The sequence below is a fragment of the Anticarsia gemmatalis genome, chromosome 2 (genome assembly GCF_050436995.1).
Source record: "Anticarsia gemmatalis isolate Benzon Research Colony breed Stoneville strain chromosome 2, ilAntGemm2 primary, whole genome shotgun sequence".
Classification (NCBI taxonomy): domain Eukaryota; kingdom Metazoa; phylum Arthropoda; class Insecta; order Lepidoptera; family Erebidae; genus Anticarsia; species Anticarsia gemmatalis.
In genome coordinates, this window is record NC_134746.1 from 13,598,828 (window position 1) to 13,616,200 (window position 17,373).

General features: G+C 34.0%; 1 protein-coding gene across 8 annotated transcripts in view; it reads right to left on the reverse strand.

Annotated features, from left to right (window-relative positions):
* Nucleotides 1-17,373, reverse strand: part of shakB (Innexin family member shaking B) — a 137,762-nt gene that overhangs the window by 20,344 nt on the left and 100,045 nt on the right. For 2 of the 8 annotated variants that reach the window (XM_076133877.1, XM_076133883.1), the window contains exon 2: nucleotides 7,124-7,804. The exons of 2 other annotated variants lie outside the window; for them this stretch is intronic. In XM_076133877.1, coding sequence (XP_075989992.1) covers nucleotides 7,124-7,495 — 372 coding nt within the window. In that variant the 5' untranslated portion in view covers nucleotides 7,496-7,804. Of the gene's footprint in view, nucleotides 1-7,123; nucleotides 7,872-17,373 lie in introns of all 8 variants that reach the window. 4 more of the 8 variants (XM_076133869.1, XM_076133862.1, XM_076133892.1 and 1 more) reach the window with 3 other exon arrangements.

The window sequence follows — 17,373 nt, forward strand, 5'->3', positions numbered from 1 at the left end:
CTCGGATTAGAACCCACGTCCCGCGGGCGTTGTGGTCGAGAGCCGGTGTTACCCTAAAATATGGTTGGTAGCTGCCAACGTAGGCTTGGCCAGAGATATAGATAATGTATTGAAATAATAGGAGAGCATCAGACTACGTCCCTGTACGGACATAATGGTAAAGTAATGCGTGTTGTTTAGTTGCTGCCAATAGGTTTTGTGGTGTTAGGGGAACGTATTAGGTTATTATCGAAGAGTACGCAGTAATATGGATTGTTTAAGAAGTGGGATGCAGTTTTAATTATAGACGAATTTTTCTTGAAGATTAGTAAATGTAGATTTTAAAGCTCAAAAGAGATTATTTTTACATACTACTGTTACCATTCACTACATAGAGATATATTCTTAGCCGGCGAATATATATTGTTTAAAATGGCTACAAAAGCTTTGAATAAGAAGAAAGGAAACAAAAAAATATTCGCTGTCGAAAAATACGAATACGACATATTTTTTATTATCCCTTTCATCAGCAGAACAGATCCGACCAGAACAGAACTTGATCCAAAAGCTTAACTCAAATGGCGATTATCATCAACCTAACTAAGCTCTAATCACAACAGAACTGATAACAATCTCTACGACGTGACACATAACCTCAAATGTACCAGCAGTAGCGTGTCACAATGGTCTAGTACATCTTACATAATAGACCCTACCTTGTCTCCACACAATGCTCGGCTCGCTCTATTAACTCGTAACCACGGACCAATAAGTTTCATCATCGAAACAAAGTATAAACGTATTGTTTATGTTTACGAAATTACTGTACTGTTGTACTAGATGCTCTAGATTTTTAAAAATATTTTTTGCGGGCCCCTATGTAACTATTGAAAACAAAGTTTTAGCCACCAAAATACTAAAATATGTAGCAACTAACATGAAAACTTAAATGCAAAACTCATAACTATTGGTTTCTACCTAAATAGCGATTGATTATTTTATTACGACTCTATACTTAATCATAAAGTTGTTGATAAGCATCAATTCCCCTCTTTTTTCTCTTTAATAATTACTAAAAATTAGATAGTATTCTAAACAAATAAGCCCGATTCTGCCCACTTAGGATTCCAATGTTATAGTATCATCAATTTAATTAACTAACTGTAAACTGCAACGAAAACTTCTACACAAAAAATCACTGCACTTTATTAAAACGGGTTGAAAAGGGTCCTAGCAATAAAAAGCGCGAAAAACGCACACGATTACTTAAAATGAAAAGATATTGACTCTAACTTACGGGACTCTATACCAATGTATATCTGTTTCAATTCACACGATTCTCTTCCCATGGGAGGGGATGGGATAGATATATTTTTGGCGCGTACTCAGGAGAGAGATTGACAGTGCATGTTGGAGCCAGAGATTACATAAGTATACTACCATAGAGTTCAGACCAAGTAGACTGACACTGTAAAGAGGTTTGATAATGATATTATTTTCTAGATATCTGATTGCAATATTAGATCAAAGTGCGTCAAGAAGCTTTGATTTTGTTGACTGTTATTATATATTTTTAGTTATTGATTGTAACATAACTCTAAAATACTTATAATAGTAGTTTTATTTGTTTTCATTCATTTTTTAACCCGTTAGGATCACACTGCTATGTGAGCAAGAGTCTCCCCCCGAATTGAGAGAGGGGTTAGACCTTGAGTCCACCACGCCGGCCAAGTGCGGGTTGGAGACTGCACGTCCTCAAAAATGCATTAAACTTATTAATAATTAAAGTTTAAAATTAACTGAACTAATTTCATCTGTCATCAACAAAAACAAGGAACTATCCCAAAGAATGATAGTCAACACGCATTTTAATTAGAATTACGGGGAGGCATCTTGGCAGCGCCTCTCGGAGACGTGACCTCACATAATGTGCCCTAGAACTCATGATAAGCTTGGGGACCTCCTCAAACAACGCTTGAACGTCATAGTTTTATATTTTTACGGCTAATCATGTGTGATGAAAGTTAAGGAAGTTGGTTGTTAAAAGTACTGGTAAAGTAATGTCTGTGCAGAAACAAAATTAATTTAAAAAACATTGAGACGATTACCGAGCCCTTTACTCTAAATTTACCTATTTTACAAAAAAGTTCTCTACAAAAAAGGTTGGACGAATAATGTACTCTAAAGTGTAGCCGGCCAAATGGCATCAAGAAAATAAAGAAAAAGCCATTTAATACAGAAAAATAATAATAAAAAAAAACTTTAACGGCATCCCAAAATTCTTTTGACAACAAATGGCCAGTAGCTTTGATAAACGAATAAAAAAGTTTCAATACAATTTAATTGCCGTTCCATAATTCAAAATTATGTGACGCTTGATCGCAATAATTATAGAGAACATGTCGAACTCAATCGAATGTTTCATTAATAAGTAATTCAGTATTTAATATCGCACAAGAAAACTACAGCATTGATTACATAAATAGTCAAAAATGTAAAACAAATAACAGTTGACCTTAGCCCAAAGACCTACAAAGACAACAACTCGAGAACATCATAACGTTTCAGAACGAACTCCTAAATAGTGCAAAATGCGTTCCATTCGGATAAACACGGCTATTTAGCTTAATAAAGTGGGAATTAGGTCAGAGGGAGTCATTTGGGGTGTAATATAGGGGTGATAATCAACTGATATTAACTGTCAAGTAAGATACTCGCGCATTTTTATACTGATGATCTGTTTAAGGGGAGTTTCTGTGGTTAAGACTTTAGTTGCGATTTGTCGGAAGGGATTTGAAATTTTATTTGCTGAAGTTTTGCTTTTTATGGTAAATGCTAAGTTACACTTCTGACTATCAACTTAACTTCTATTTGAAGAAACTACTGCTCTTTGAAAAGTACCTAACACACTTGAAAAAGAGAATTGAATAACCTAAACATAATTATAGTTGCATATTACATACTTTCGAAACATAAATTAAAAATATGATATGTATGTGTTTAAAATTATTCCGTTTCAAAAGCCAAAGTAAGCAACAATCTTTATCAAAGCGACAATAATCCAATCGTGCGTTTTTTAATCGTCGCAGTCGTATCAGCGGTACGTGTCAGTTTGGCGGCCAACGACAGTCGAGCACATTAGCATGCTGTTCATATTTGCATTCATTACTCTGAGGGGTTAATAAAAACATTGTCAGTTGCCAACGCTGGGCTACTACCCCCCCACTACCCCTATTTACAACCCTCTATCATTTGTGGCAGATTAAAATTGTTTGGGGTGATTTTATTTTTTAATATTGTTGGTTGATTTGCTAATATTTATTTTTATAATATTTATTTTATTTGTGAATACTTGGTAATAGTTGCTTACTTTATCGCTAGACTTAAGACCTTTATTTTATGAAAAATATTTATCATTGAAGCTACGCATTTTAGTAGCTTGGTAAAACAAAAAAAAATCTTGTAATTTAAAGCAATTAAACTATGACAACTGATGAAATACGACCGCATTATAAAAACAAATTAAAACTCATTTCCTAATGAAAATAGTATCAAATACACCTATACCTAATAAAACTAAACACAATTTCTAATTTACGTAACATTTTAAAAACTATTTCACAGATTTTACGTATTTTTTCCACGTTTTTCAGCTTGTTCCCGGTCCTAACAGTTTTCAATGGCGATGGCCGCGGGGCGCGAAAGCACTGAAAACACTCAGTTACCTAGGACGTAAACTGAAAATAAAATGAGCCGCGCTAAAATGAAAAATCCCAGTAAAAAATGCTTGTTTTAATTGAAAATTTACTCTATTATTTGTGAAACTATACCGTGTTGTGTGAATTTCGTGCTTTTGTTTCGTTTGTAAAAGGTTTTCTTAGTTTTAAGTAAGTAGGTATGTTTATTTCTTTCGCTTTCTTTTTTCGTTTATTTTTTATACAATATGGCAATTTGATACTTAACTATTACTTATCTATTAAGGTATCATTAAAAAGAATCTACTTTCCATGTAATTTCAAGCACCGGTTGGTCTCGAAAAAACCTTTTTAGGCGCACCTATGCGCATAATCTATGTTTTTTACTTTACTCAAAATTTTTTACTATAGCTAAGTTTCAAACTTCACAATTCTTTATAAAGACTATTGCGCGCTAAAATCCCGAATGCTACAAAAACCAACATATTTAATGAAAAGTTTCACCCTACATGACATATTATTATTTATATACTTTATAATAGACAGATAACTGTAACGATTACACAGTAACAAATTAAAGGCTTACGGGGAATGTTCCGTTAATCTTTGTAATACGTTAACACGGAACTAAGTCGTGTAATCCACTGCGATCTAATTATGTCAGCACACACCATTACAAGCTTGTTTTATAATATACTGTTATCTTGTGGAAATTCGACGAAAGTTATATATATATAAAATATATATACTGGTTTTTTAATAATTTAAATGCTATTGGATTATATAATATCGCTTCTACACTAAACTAATATTAGTGTAACGGATATTATCATAAAAATAATTAATAATTAATTGTAATAGTTTTTATAATTGTGTACACACATAAAAAAAAAATTCTGTCACCGATGTAGGTACTTATTCTGTGGTAAAAGTTTGCTTTTTGAGTTAAAAACTATTATTGTTTCGTAAAAAATATTTTTGTTCACAAAATAGATTGTACAAAAAAATCTAATGCTCTTAAATATTGCATACAATAAACCAATAAACAATTCTAGTCGTACTCACTGTACCGAGACGTAAAACCGAACTATGCACTCTGTAAATTACCAAAATATTTTGATTACCCCGAATTCCGGATTCCCGATTAACGGCCCCGTTCGAACGATCGTTAAAGCGGCAAAAATAATAAAAAAATATATATTGTGAAACGGCTGGCAACACTGGCGTACTAATTATAGTGTGATTATTTTGCTTGGCCTTTGTTTATGTGTAGCCCACCTTTATGTTGCGACACACCGTTTATGAGTAACGAATACAACTAGATTTATTGTTTATTTGTTTAAAGTTAAAAGTTTCACGGTTTTAATATTCAGACGTGTTGTTGTTATGTTTCAGTGTGTTCGTGAAAATGTACTGAAACTTTACCTACTGTAAGAGTCGGACTTTCGCGTTAATTTCAGTATTCTTTTATGTAATGAATATGCAACGTGAAAGTTTATAAGTTATGACTCGTAGAGTACCAAATATAGATTTAGTTACAAATTAAACACTTAAGTACTATTATTATTACGAGAGTGAAAATACCTACACCATAATCCTAACATCTTGTCATATGACGATCACTTCACGCCACAGATGTAGAAAACTTACATTAAAAATTACGTGACAATCTCAAAGTTTTAAAACTTTAAAGTCCAGTAAATAGCTACTCAATCAGTACCTAGTACTTAAGTTTCAATGTGAGACCTCCCGCATTTCGCATAAAAATATAATATCTAGTTTTTATTGAATTTATTCCAAGTGATGAAGAAAGCCGTCACATGACATTATACAAACTACACAACTTGTAATATTAGTCATTTCTGTTTAAAAAAAATCTCAATATTTTACGTTTTCTAAAATTCTGGGTTATCCAAGCCACGAACAATAAACTGTTAACGATCCAAAGACAATGATTTATTTTTAAATGTCTGTACGCGTGTTACGTTGAAACAAAAAATATTTGCGGCTGTCAACAAACTGTCAAAAGCTATCTGGCAAAGTGATAATTTCAGGAATGACACGTTTCAGTCGATATTTCAACAGTGATCGGCTACTAGTCAAGGTAAAATTATTACCAGCTGACGCTAATTTTCATTTTGATGAAAAACTATCGAATAAAATGGTGTTACAAATTGTCAGTTCTATCTGGGGGCACGGAAGTGCCCCCGCAAGTCGAGCAAAAAAAAAGCGGCACGGCCGTAACATCCTTTTCTCGAAGCAATTCGGGCTATTTTTGACACCCCTATAATTTCGTTGTGGATAAAACAAGAAGCCTGGATTTTCAGCAACTAATCAGTCATTGTATAAACGCGGTATATTTAAAATTTCAGTCAATTTGAACCAGTAGTTTAAGAATGACAACTTGTTAAAATTTTGAATTTTGTCACTCACTGATTCACTGACTCACTGACTCACCGATCATCAAAAGTCTAAGGTACTTCTAGCAGACTTAGAAGCTTAAAATTTAGAATACAAATAGGGTTTAGTGTCTTAATCATGGGAAAAATTCAATATTTTCTAATTTCGGTCAAGTTTTCTAAATACACTAACTGCAACAATAACTTTGTAATCCCATATAAATGTATAAGATTACAAGGTTACATTTGCAGTTAATGAATTAAATTATTATTTCTGTAGAAAATAAAATAAATAGATGTAAATATGTATCTACTATATGAGACATAACGGGAGAGGGTATAGGGTGGGTAAGGGTGTTTAGCCCATGAAACTGAACAACATTCCCATAGGAAAATATGTTGAATTATGAAAAAAATACGGCTTTCCATACAAATTGGACTTATGTTTGCTCTATTCACTCTACAAAAAGAAGTGAGATGCCATCAAAAACATTCTGTAAAAACCTCAAGTCTCGCCGTAAAAAGTTGTGAGATCTATATAATACCAAGTCGATTAATCTATTTAGTCTCTACTTAAAGGACCTTCTGTCTTAAGTTATTACGTATGTTATTATCATGCCAATTTAAAAAAAAAATACCTTTAAAACAAATAGATCGACTTGGTCATCGCAAGAAAACACAAATTCGCCATTAACATTTCAGGAGCACTAACTTCTCGTCGTGCTGTGTAGTGTGATACATACTAATAATCAAATCATGCGATGGCCAGGTCGGTCTATTTGTTTTAAAGGTATTTTTTTTTTAAATTGGCATGATAATAACATACGTAATAACTTAAGACAGAAGGTCCTTTAAGTAGAGACTAAATAGATTAATCGACTTGGTATTATATAGATCTCACAACTTTTTACGGCGAGACTTGAGGTTTTTACAGAATGTTTTTGATGGCATTACTATTTCTTTGGTATACAGCAGAGGCAGTAATTGACAATATCTATTGTTACGAGGTCGACGATAATATGTGTAAATGTCTTAAAATCTAAAACTCACCTGAAAAAATAGGCAAAAACACACCCATTGGTAGTATTTGTATATTTTTCTGTCGCTCATATCTTCCTTCCCTTTCTCTCTGCTGTTGCCGATGCCGGGGTAGGGCACCTCGACGCCCACCTTCTTGTTGAAGAAGCTCTTGAGCGTGTAGGTGGAGTGGATCCAGCAGTAGGTGTTGAGCACGTCCTCGGGGATGTCCTTGGTGTGGATGCAGTCGATGGGGTTGCCCACGTACTGCCTCGTCGTCACGATCAGACTGAACGAGATGAGCAGGATCACTGTGATCGAGTAGTGCAGCCTGAATACCGGCGAGTCGATGTGTACATAGTTCACTTTTATCAGATTCTTCAATCCGCGAAAAACGTCTAACATTTTAAACGTTTGACCTTATCGTCCGTGTGTCTGTGACCACTAACATTATTGTTTCGAAGCACCAATATTCACTATTTATAACGTAAGGCACTATTTAGTTTGGCAGTGTTATTGTCCGAACAGTCGAGCGGCCGACATCACGCCACTGTCCTCTCACGTTGGTGTAACTTTTTTGGTATTTTGATGAACTTGAGCAGTGACAACGCTTGGCTCATGTTTTCTTCGTTTCATGGTATGTTCAGTGTAGGCACGCGTCGTTGTGTGCCGCCGTCTGCGCCGGAGTCATCTAGTCTCGCGAGCTCGTCACCGCTGCGTAACCGTTGGGAAATTAATCTTCCGAGGAATTAACGTAAACTAGATTACCAGGTCAGATGTTCTAGTACAAATTTATGAGTTTACACGTCGGCGATCCGACCGGAGCACCCCCCCGCGGTGTGTGCCCGTGTACCGTGTGTGTGGCTGATCGGCACCGAACTGATGAAAAATGTTTAAATTATGCGCCTAAATACACGCACCGTAATCCCTATGGTTTATGTTCCGATATGACTCAATTTGTAGCGAGAACTCGGAGGTGCTGGAGAGCACTGAGAGTCTGAGTAACCGCAATATTATGATAACAGTCGGATAAACTTGGTCGACACCTGATGTGAGTTATACGAGCATTTAGATATTTATTAGCATTGGCAATAGTCGAAGGAAACCGCGCGTTATATTCTATCGGTCCAGTTACGTGGTGTGTGTTCCCACTGTTCTGTATGAAATACATTCCACATTTGCGATATTTTGAGCAACAATGACAATCTTTTGGACAGTAGTGGAGCGCGTTTCTGTGAACTATTTGTCGGACGATTTATGGGCCAGTCCCACTTCAAGGTTCGCTATGTCACAAAGTGTTGTTGCGCCAGAGATGTTTGTGTTAAATGATAATATTTACACGTTACTTTTTGAGAGTTCCTTTGAAATATTATATTTAGTAGCCATTGTTCAGAGATGATTCAACTCATGTCTCATGGCCGCTCGCTTTTACCGACCGGACATTAAATAAAGACAAATATTTCCTGTGTGTAATGTATTGCAATTTGTTGTGAGTGTTGAATATTTCAAAGATTCTGTTTGCACGTTAATTTATTCAGCCACTTGTTTTACGTATAATAGTTTAAAACTTCAAAGCACATAAATCCTGAAAGCTTTTTGTCATTGCCGCATTTTAGAACCATAAACAATTGAGCGTTCAAAAGTTTCGATATCAAATGTCACTTTGACAGGTAAATGCGCGCCAAACTTCCCGCCTTTTAACATTTTTGTTTTATAACTATTGGGCATCGAAGGTTTTTTTTAATGTGTAGATATGTTATGTTAAGTGATGGGTTTGTTACACGTTACAATATCCATTTCAGAGAATAGATTTCGTTGAAAGAACAAAGCGTTTCTCAATAAGCTTAAAAGGTTTACAAGAGCACATCAAAGGATTAGATAGATACGCCGTACTAAGTGTAATTTATTGATTTCTTAGTAACGTCTATATTGTCTTTGTATTGAAGCTATTTTAATATTTCAATTTATATCTTGAGTAAATTATATTGTCTTACTATTTGTATATTTGACTACTATGCTCGAATCTTTTGTGAGAAAAAGACTTTTGCAATATTAATCCAATAACTATTCATAAAATATAAGTTAACTGAGGAGATTTATGTACGTTGCGTATTATTATTGAATGCCATTAATACTAAAAAGGGTTAAACACAAAACCCAATTTTAAATAATTATGTTCGTTAAGTACCTACTAATGACTAATCGAAAGAACACCGATATAGATAACGCGTCGTTTTAAAACCAATTAATAATTCACCTCATTAAAATCATTTAACGGTTAACAGACGGAAATAATTAAATATGATTTATCGATTGCTAATCTGTAGAACATAAAATAATATTGCCATAATAAATAATGACAATCTGCTAGACCAGGGTCACCTATTTGTCAAAATTAAGTGGTCGAGAAATGTGGGAGATCGGGTTATCTTATAGGGTTGCCAGACTTTTTTGTGGCAAATCGTAAATAATGTATCTCACGCGGTCTTAGCAGGTTGGCAAAGAGGATTCGTTGCCAAGTGGTACGAATGTGCTAGCTTAAATATTTCCCATTTCTCTACAGTAAGACTGGTTTTTTGTTTGTATCCGTATTGCGAAAACCGCTAAGTGACTTATTGCTTCCGCGCATTCCGTTGAAACTTGGGAAGTGAACAATGGTGTATACGAACCAACATATTGCTTTGGATCTCTTATAATTTAAAGACATCAATATCTTATGTTCGACGGAATAGAGTATACTTAACTTTTGCTATTTATTGAGTGCCTTTTTATTCTTAGTATTAGAGGCGCTCATAGCCAGTTGCGCTCACCGATCGGTAATCGATCTGTGGGTTAAGCAAACATTGGCGCCATCATTCGATAGATGGGTGACCGCATAGTGGTATTTGAACCGGGCGTCTCCGTGCTTCGGAGAGCACGTAAAAAGTCGGTCCCGATTGTTGTCAATGAAGATAACAGTCGTTAAGCCACGTCAAAGGCCTTCGGGCGGTTTGAACAACTTTGACACTAGATTGACCACTAACCATACTACAAGAAGAAGAAAAAAATACTATTCTTAGTAAATGATGTTTGTAGAACTACGTAGTTACTAAGTAAGGTGTTAAAAGGATCAGCTGAAGAGATATAATAATAGAGACGAGAGTATAAAAATAGTTTGTGATGCTTTTAAAGCTTTCACGAACTGTCGTTTTGTAACATTTTATTTATGTAATCTATTTTTGTATACATTTATTGTACTGTTTTATACATTCTCTTTTACCGCCAGTCACTACGCGACTGTTGAATATCATAAATATTATATCGGGTGACCAACTGAACTAAAAGTTTTAAGAAAATTAAACCATTATACTCTGTTCGACTGCATTTTCTTCCTGTATGAGCATGTGATAAAAAGCATTTTTTTTAATGTTAAACAATTTGGTTTTGATATATAATTAATTAAACTTTTATCACATTTCAGCGGCTATTTGTGTCTATAAAACTACGCTACACTTATAATATCATTTAAAAAAATCTTTTCATAGGAAATTGTTTTACCAATGATATCTTTCTTAAAAAAACAACATAATATTTCTCAATAACATTCATTTGATGTGTGTATTGACGCGTAACCATCTTTTAACTAATTCTTTACAGTAGCAACCCTAACCGCGTCTGCGCATTAACGGTCTTCCTAATTTATGGTCAGCTCTTCAAAGGGATCCCTTCCGTTCCGTAAAATATATTTTTTAATTCACGTCATATTTTAATACATATATTTTTGTGATCGCTAATAGGTCAAGGGCATTTTAAAATTAAATAAACACCGGATAGAAAAGCGTAATTACTGTTTCGGCATGTTTCGGCAAGTTTCGTAACAGTTCGGCTGATTGGAACGTCCGTTGTTATGTCACTGAAATACAGATTTGTTCATTTAGAAGAAAAACATTACCGCAAGATATTCTAATGGAATCTCGTGTCGCGCGACACGTGTCGCCAGCGACATCGGGTCAGTTGTCACAACGTTGCCGGACTTAGCACGACTTTGAGTGTTGATGCATGAATGATACGTTTTGCTAGGTGCTATCGGACGATATTGCGGACATAATATATTTATGTCGCGCGATATCGCCAGCCATGTCAAGCAACATCATGTCAGCCGACAGTCGTGTCAGCCGATTGTCGAAGTCTTCGGGCGGCTTGAACAACTTTGACTTTAGGTTGACTACTAACTATACGATAAGAAAAAGCCGACAAAAGTCGTGGGACATTTATTATTCCCGAGATTAATTTACCTTGGCTTTATAAAACAATAGTGTACACGCTTGTTAAATAATTATATAAGCATTTCAGCTTATTGAAATAAAACTACGCGTAGTTAAAAACTTACGATCTTTATCTTCATACTCATTTTATAAATATTAAACAACAATAACGAAATTAAAACCGCCCACCTCAATATATTATTAGATTATCTTAGGCATATGTTTAATGCAAAATGAATGCATAATATTACGCGCAATTTATTGAAATTACATGGCAATAAATTGATCTATATTAGAAGCGATTCTGGTGAATTTTACACAGAACTTAATGCGTCAACGAAGGCAATTTTATGCGTGAGTTATAAAAGTGATGCTGTAATTCTCACGTGAATGTGAGCTTACGTTTATCTTCGCTGAGTAAAGGGAATTTAGTTTACAAGAAAGATAGCATCATACAGTAATCGCTCGGGTTTTATTCGTTTAGAAAATTTTGAGTTTTTAACGTACTGTTAAAAAATTGACAGGTACCTATATGACTCGTGAAAGAGACTATCAATAAGTCATGTGAATGTTTTAGGTTTTGATTACGATATTCTATTAACTATAAAGACTACAAAAAATGAAATAAAACACGTTAACGTTATTTATTATTTGCAGTCAACTTGCCACCATGGTTTGTGCCGAAACCTCACGCAGTTTGAGATAAAGTACATATTCCAATTGATTGCTGCATAGTTTCATAAAAATACCAATACCATTGGCATTATTATGCACACATACAGCTGTAGCACAATTCTGTATAATCTGTATAACTATCGAGTATCGAAATTTTGACATTTAGAATGTACTGCCAAAATTATTCTTACGACGCCCATTAGGTATATGATCAGATTTTCATACAAAATTTCTCAATGACAAGCCGGTTTTCGTTAGTCGATAGTAATAGAGAATCGAGCTGCAGATCGATTCTCTATTACAATCGACTGCCGACAACCGAACTGTCATCGAGAAATTTGCTACAAATCATTTATCCTTCAGAACAATATTCTCGATAGCAACTCAGTAAAGTCGAAAGTGTCTCAAACATTAGCACGTTGTGTAAAGGGCCGGGTAGGCGAGTACGTGAAAAGTAGCGCGGGTCTAATTAGCACATGTTATTACAGTGTTACCCTGTAACGTACGCACGCATCCGGGACGACTACTTAATGAGGAATGTAAGATGACTTTTAAATTTATACTAGCCTGAGACTTTATACAATTTCAAATGTATCTTGTGGAAGATAAGTAAGTCTTCATCGAAATAATTTAAATCATGAAATACGTAGTTAAACCTCAGTCGCGCATTGTTTTTCAGTCATTACTATAGACTATAGGGTTTGACAAGATGTACTTCAAAATTATATTATAATATTTCAAAATTACAGTTCCTCCGATACCCACTGGAGGCGCTTATCAGATTTTTATTTAAATTTTGTTGATAGTCGGCTGGTTGGTGATAGTTGTTAGTGCTAAGAAATCGCCCTCTGAATCAGGTGCACTTTTTATTTCCGAAACTGTAAAGTTAAAAAGCCATTCTAGTATTTTTGTGGGGTAAGGGACTCAGGACGTTAGTTAAATTAACTTTATTTAGTTTTCACGTTTCACTAACTAAAACCAACTAACCAACTTACAAAATTGTATACAGTTTGTTGCGGGGGAACTGAATGTCGTCTGCGTCAACATTTAAATGCTGTTTTTTACGGGAAAATCTCAAATAAAATGAATAACTGAAATGAATCCCTTCGGTCTTAGATTTAATCTTAAATATCCTTTTATAACATAAGTAACTGGGTTGCGGAGGTTCGACAGGCAGTCGCTCCATGGAAAATACTGGTATTTAGTTGAATCCAGTGAGACTGGAAGTCTACTCCATCATTGTTTGAAGAAAGGGTAGGATTTGTTTTTCTTTTTTTTATGACTCCTCTCGCACTTAGAATTGCTCTTGTGTTGCGGGGACTTTTACAAACATGCAAACAACAGATATAAAGTAGGTACAATTATTTATGGATCGCACAGATAATTGTCCCCTGTGGTAATCGAACCCACGACCTCCCAACGCAATGGGAGCGGCGTGGCGACCTAAACCACGGAGGCAGTCCAATATCTGTGACCCGTAACAAAAAGAAACTTATTGTCATCTGACAAGCTCACATCGCGGCCGACGCCTCTCGTTGGCAAGCCGCGCGCACGCATTTATAAGCGTTATTCATTCATAGCGCGTTGTCCACGCGTGGGCGGCGTGGGCCATTTGTCAAGAGACGGTGATAAATACACGGAGAGAGTGTTGTTGAATCTGCAGTTTGTACAAGTGGCCATTGATTTAGTTTCATTGATGCATTTGTTTTGTGTGTAAGATTGTCGGGGACTCTTTTTAAACGTCAAGATTTTCGGGTTTTTGCATCAATTTGTAAACGTGAATAGGATTTTTTAACCTGAATAATAATAGCATAAGACCGGCTATACTAATTTTACATGAATAGGTTTGAGCTATATATCTGAGCTGCTAATATTGTGTTAGGATAATAAATAATAAACTTATTTACTTTTTAAATTTTTACACAATTTCTATAAAAAAGACCACAGCTGTCATGAGATCTATATAATTATCTTTATGCCGATTCGATTCGATAGTTTGAAATAAAACACATTATTATTAACTCAACTAAGTTTCTTTTCACGACCGGTTTTCCCCTTTTATCGCTAAAACTAAATAAAAACAAACTTAGCTTCTACATAAATTAAATAAAACTTTTCAGACGAATATACATCACGAAACAATGATTGCAGCAAACCATTGAGAGTACAAAATACAATATATTACATTAAAATCACTTTATAACATACCATACGTTTTCTGACGTCCGGTGTCAATGACCTTACGAATGTTTTTACTACTCTTTGTGGGGAAACATGAAATAAATATCTACTACACTCTCTACTTGGACTACTCACACACGGTCATCTCATTCAAACAGTCAATCCTACCCCCGGTTTCTGAGGTATATCTAGCGGTGGTTTATCTATTCAATAGCGTTTAAACACATAAAAAACGCTATCGAATAGATAAACTACCGCTGAAATGTACTCAGAAACCGGGGGTAAGCAGAGCTTGATTTATGGTAACTACAAACCAACAAACTTATTTCTAAATGCTTATGTATAGATTAATAAGATTTTTAAGTCATTACTGTCCCACTGCTGGGCAAGCGTTTCCGAATTTTAGGGAGGTGTTAGGCCTTGAGTCCACCACGCTGGCCAAGTGTGTGTTTTCTTTTATAATAGACAATAATCGTCAACCCGCCATTGCAATCTAGTCGGAATGCTTCCAATCTAAATTAATCCTTGTGTTATAGGAGAATTTTCAGAGTTAAACAGAAAATACCGGCTGTGTACGAGATAGCTATTTCACAAATAATAATAAGTTTGTCGTAGTATCCATTGAGATTATTGGGACACATAAAACGGTGTGACATTTAAGAATTCCTTCTAAATGTCAGATTTGTATATCACTGTCATTTTGTGCACCCCTAGTTAGGCCGCAGTCGACACAAAAATATATCTTGACAAGGTTTTTTTGGAGGTTATGATTTCTCTGTGAATAGATATTTCCTTGATAACTACATTTTATAACTTTAAAATATAGTGCAAGGAAGATATTAAATAAGAGTATTCATTATGTAAAATAAATTTCTTTGCTTTAGTTTCTACCAATTTTTATTTTCATGTTGTAATTTTTTACGTATCGCATGCCTCTTACTACATAATGTAACATCCTTAGATTTACGCCTAAAGTATGCAATTTATTTTAATTAAATAAAGAAGTGCAAAAAAATTACCGCTATAGTTCAATAACCTCAAAGTTAATTTTAGTTGAAATAAATCGTATACATGAATGATTAACGGCAAACCATTGTTTCTTCCTTCATAATAATATCAATGAATTACTGACATTACTGTATTTATTATTATGATTGTTTTGTTGCACTCTCAATGGCTATGGATCGTACGCAATGTGTGGTTTGTTTATGAGCAAACAATCGAATATATACAACGCTTTTAATAAATATAGTGAAATTAATTTTAATATGGAAATATTTAATTACAAATTCCTATATTAGTAGGTATGTATTTAAAAACGAAACAATAGTTAGGTAGGTATATATTGTATCTATGCAAGAACTGATTTTTTTATAAAGGACTAATAGTAAATCATTGTTTTTTTTTCATTTCTTTCGAGCGAAGTATTTTTTTGACAATAAGTTGACGAGTTAGTGAGTGAAATATGAGTGACAACAATATTGAACACATTCGTCTCGGGTTTTAACTCGTAACAATATATTTCTACATTTATAATTTATACAATAACCTACGTCTGAAAGAGTCTTCACTGTATATCTCTCTTGAATACCTAGAAACAAGTAATGATTTCAAGACCCTAATAGCCTTTCTTTTGGACTCAAATCATATGTATATTTTATTTCGGCTCCATAGTTTTGATTGAAAGTAGATATAATGGCATTCAAGTAGGTAGAAAAAGCTATTTTAATAGAATATAATGTTTCCCTATATTATTAATATAATCTCACACGTTATAAATCAACTAACAACTATGTTCCGATGATAAGTCTATTCGCCTATAAAAGTAAAACCATTTGTATAGTAAATTATTTATCATCAAATATATCAGCAATCCATAAATAAAAATAATGTGTGTCGTAAATTCTCGCCTACTTATAAAAACTACACGACTTAAGTCAACCTCAATCATTCGAATTTTGAATCACACTCTCTTTTTATTTAAAAAGCAATAACCAGAGACTAAAGAGCTTATTTCTTTAGCGCCATTAATGTCAATAAAATATTTTTTGTTTTAACATCACATCCGGGAATCTTTGTGTGAAACTCATCAAAATTCGACTCTTACACATTTTTGTTGTGTTATAACTTCCTTCTTGAGAGCAATTAAATATTTTTAGTGCCGGTATACGTGTGTAAGAGATTTAAATGTAATGATTTGATATGAATAGTGTTCATGTACGATCAAAACACCTCATTATAACATTATTTTATAGATATTATTTTTGTATTTTTTTAAGAATTGTCGTTATCGAGTAAATATATTATATTGTTAGGTTTTCTCTCATAAAATACATCTACGTGTTTTTCACTAAAATAAAATGCTTTTATCTTTCTCAATCATTTATTAACTCAATTGATATTCATAAAACCATAATGTATCTGTATTTCTTTCATCTTGGATATTCCATAGATATATAGTTATTTTTTTATTTTATTGCAACTATAAAAAATGTAACGCTATTTTCTATTCTCTGTGTATTTTTTATTAATTCTGTTCCCTTTGATTCACAGAACGTCTACATCAGTAGGGACGTTCACTGGATAGTTCATAAATACTTCGTTTTATTGATCCACAATTGTTTCTCTCTCCACTATAAATATGCAGTTTTTAAAACACGATATTGCTTTATAGTCGCTATGAATACATTTTGACATTTACAATTATTGAAACAAAACAAACCTTTTTGGTTGGTGTTCACGCTACGACTGGCCATAAAATGTTAAAATAATAACAGGATGCCATTAGAGTTTTGTTTTTTAGGTTTTACTTTTTTCTATTAAATGGCTTTTGTATTGTTTTTTCGGGCTGAAGTGGCCAGTTTCAAACCCAAAAAATGCACCGTATATAAACCTTTTTAGCATATTTTTTATTTCATAAACTGACTGTAGATTTTTATCACGAAAATAAAAACTGCATCCTATAAATTGTCATAATTTTGAATATTACAATATACAAGTCTTATGTATCTCGTTTTTCCTTACAAATGAAAGCGGGCATTATATGAAGGATCTTATTCAATTTAATGCTGTATTTATTGACTCTCTGGTTTACGAGGCTCTTCCACAAACAATATACGAGATTAGATGTACGCTAATTAGATCAAACCAACGATGCTTTGTTGACAAATATATAATTATGTT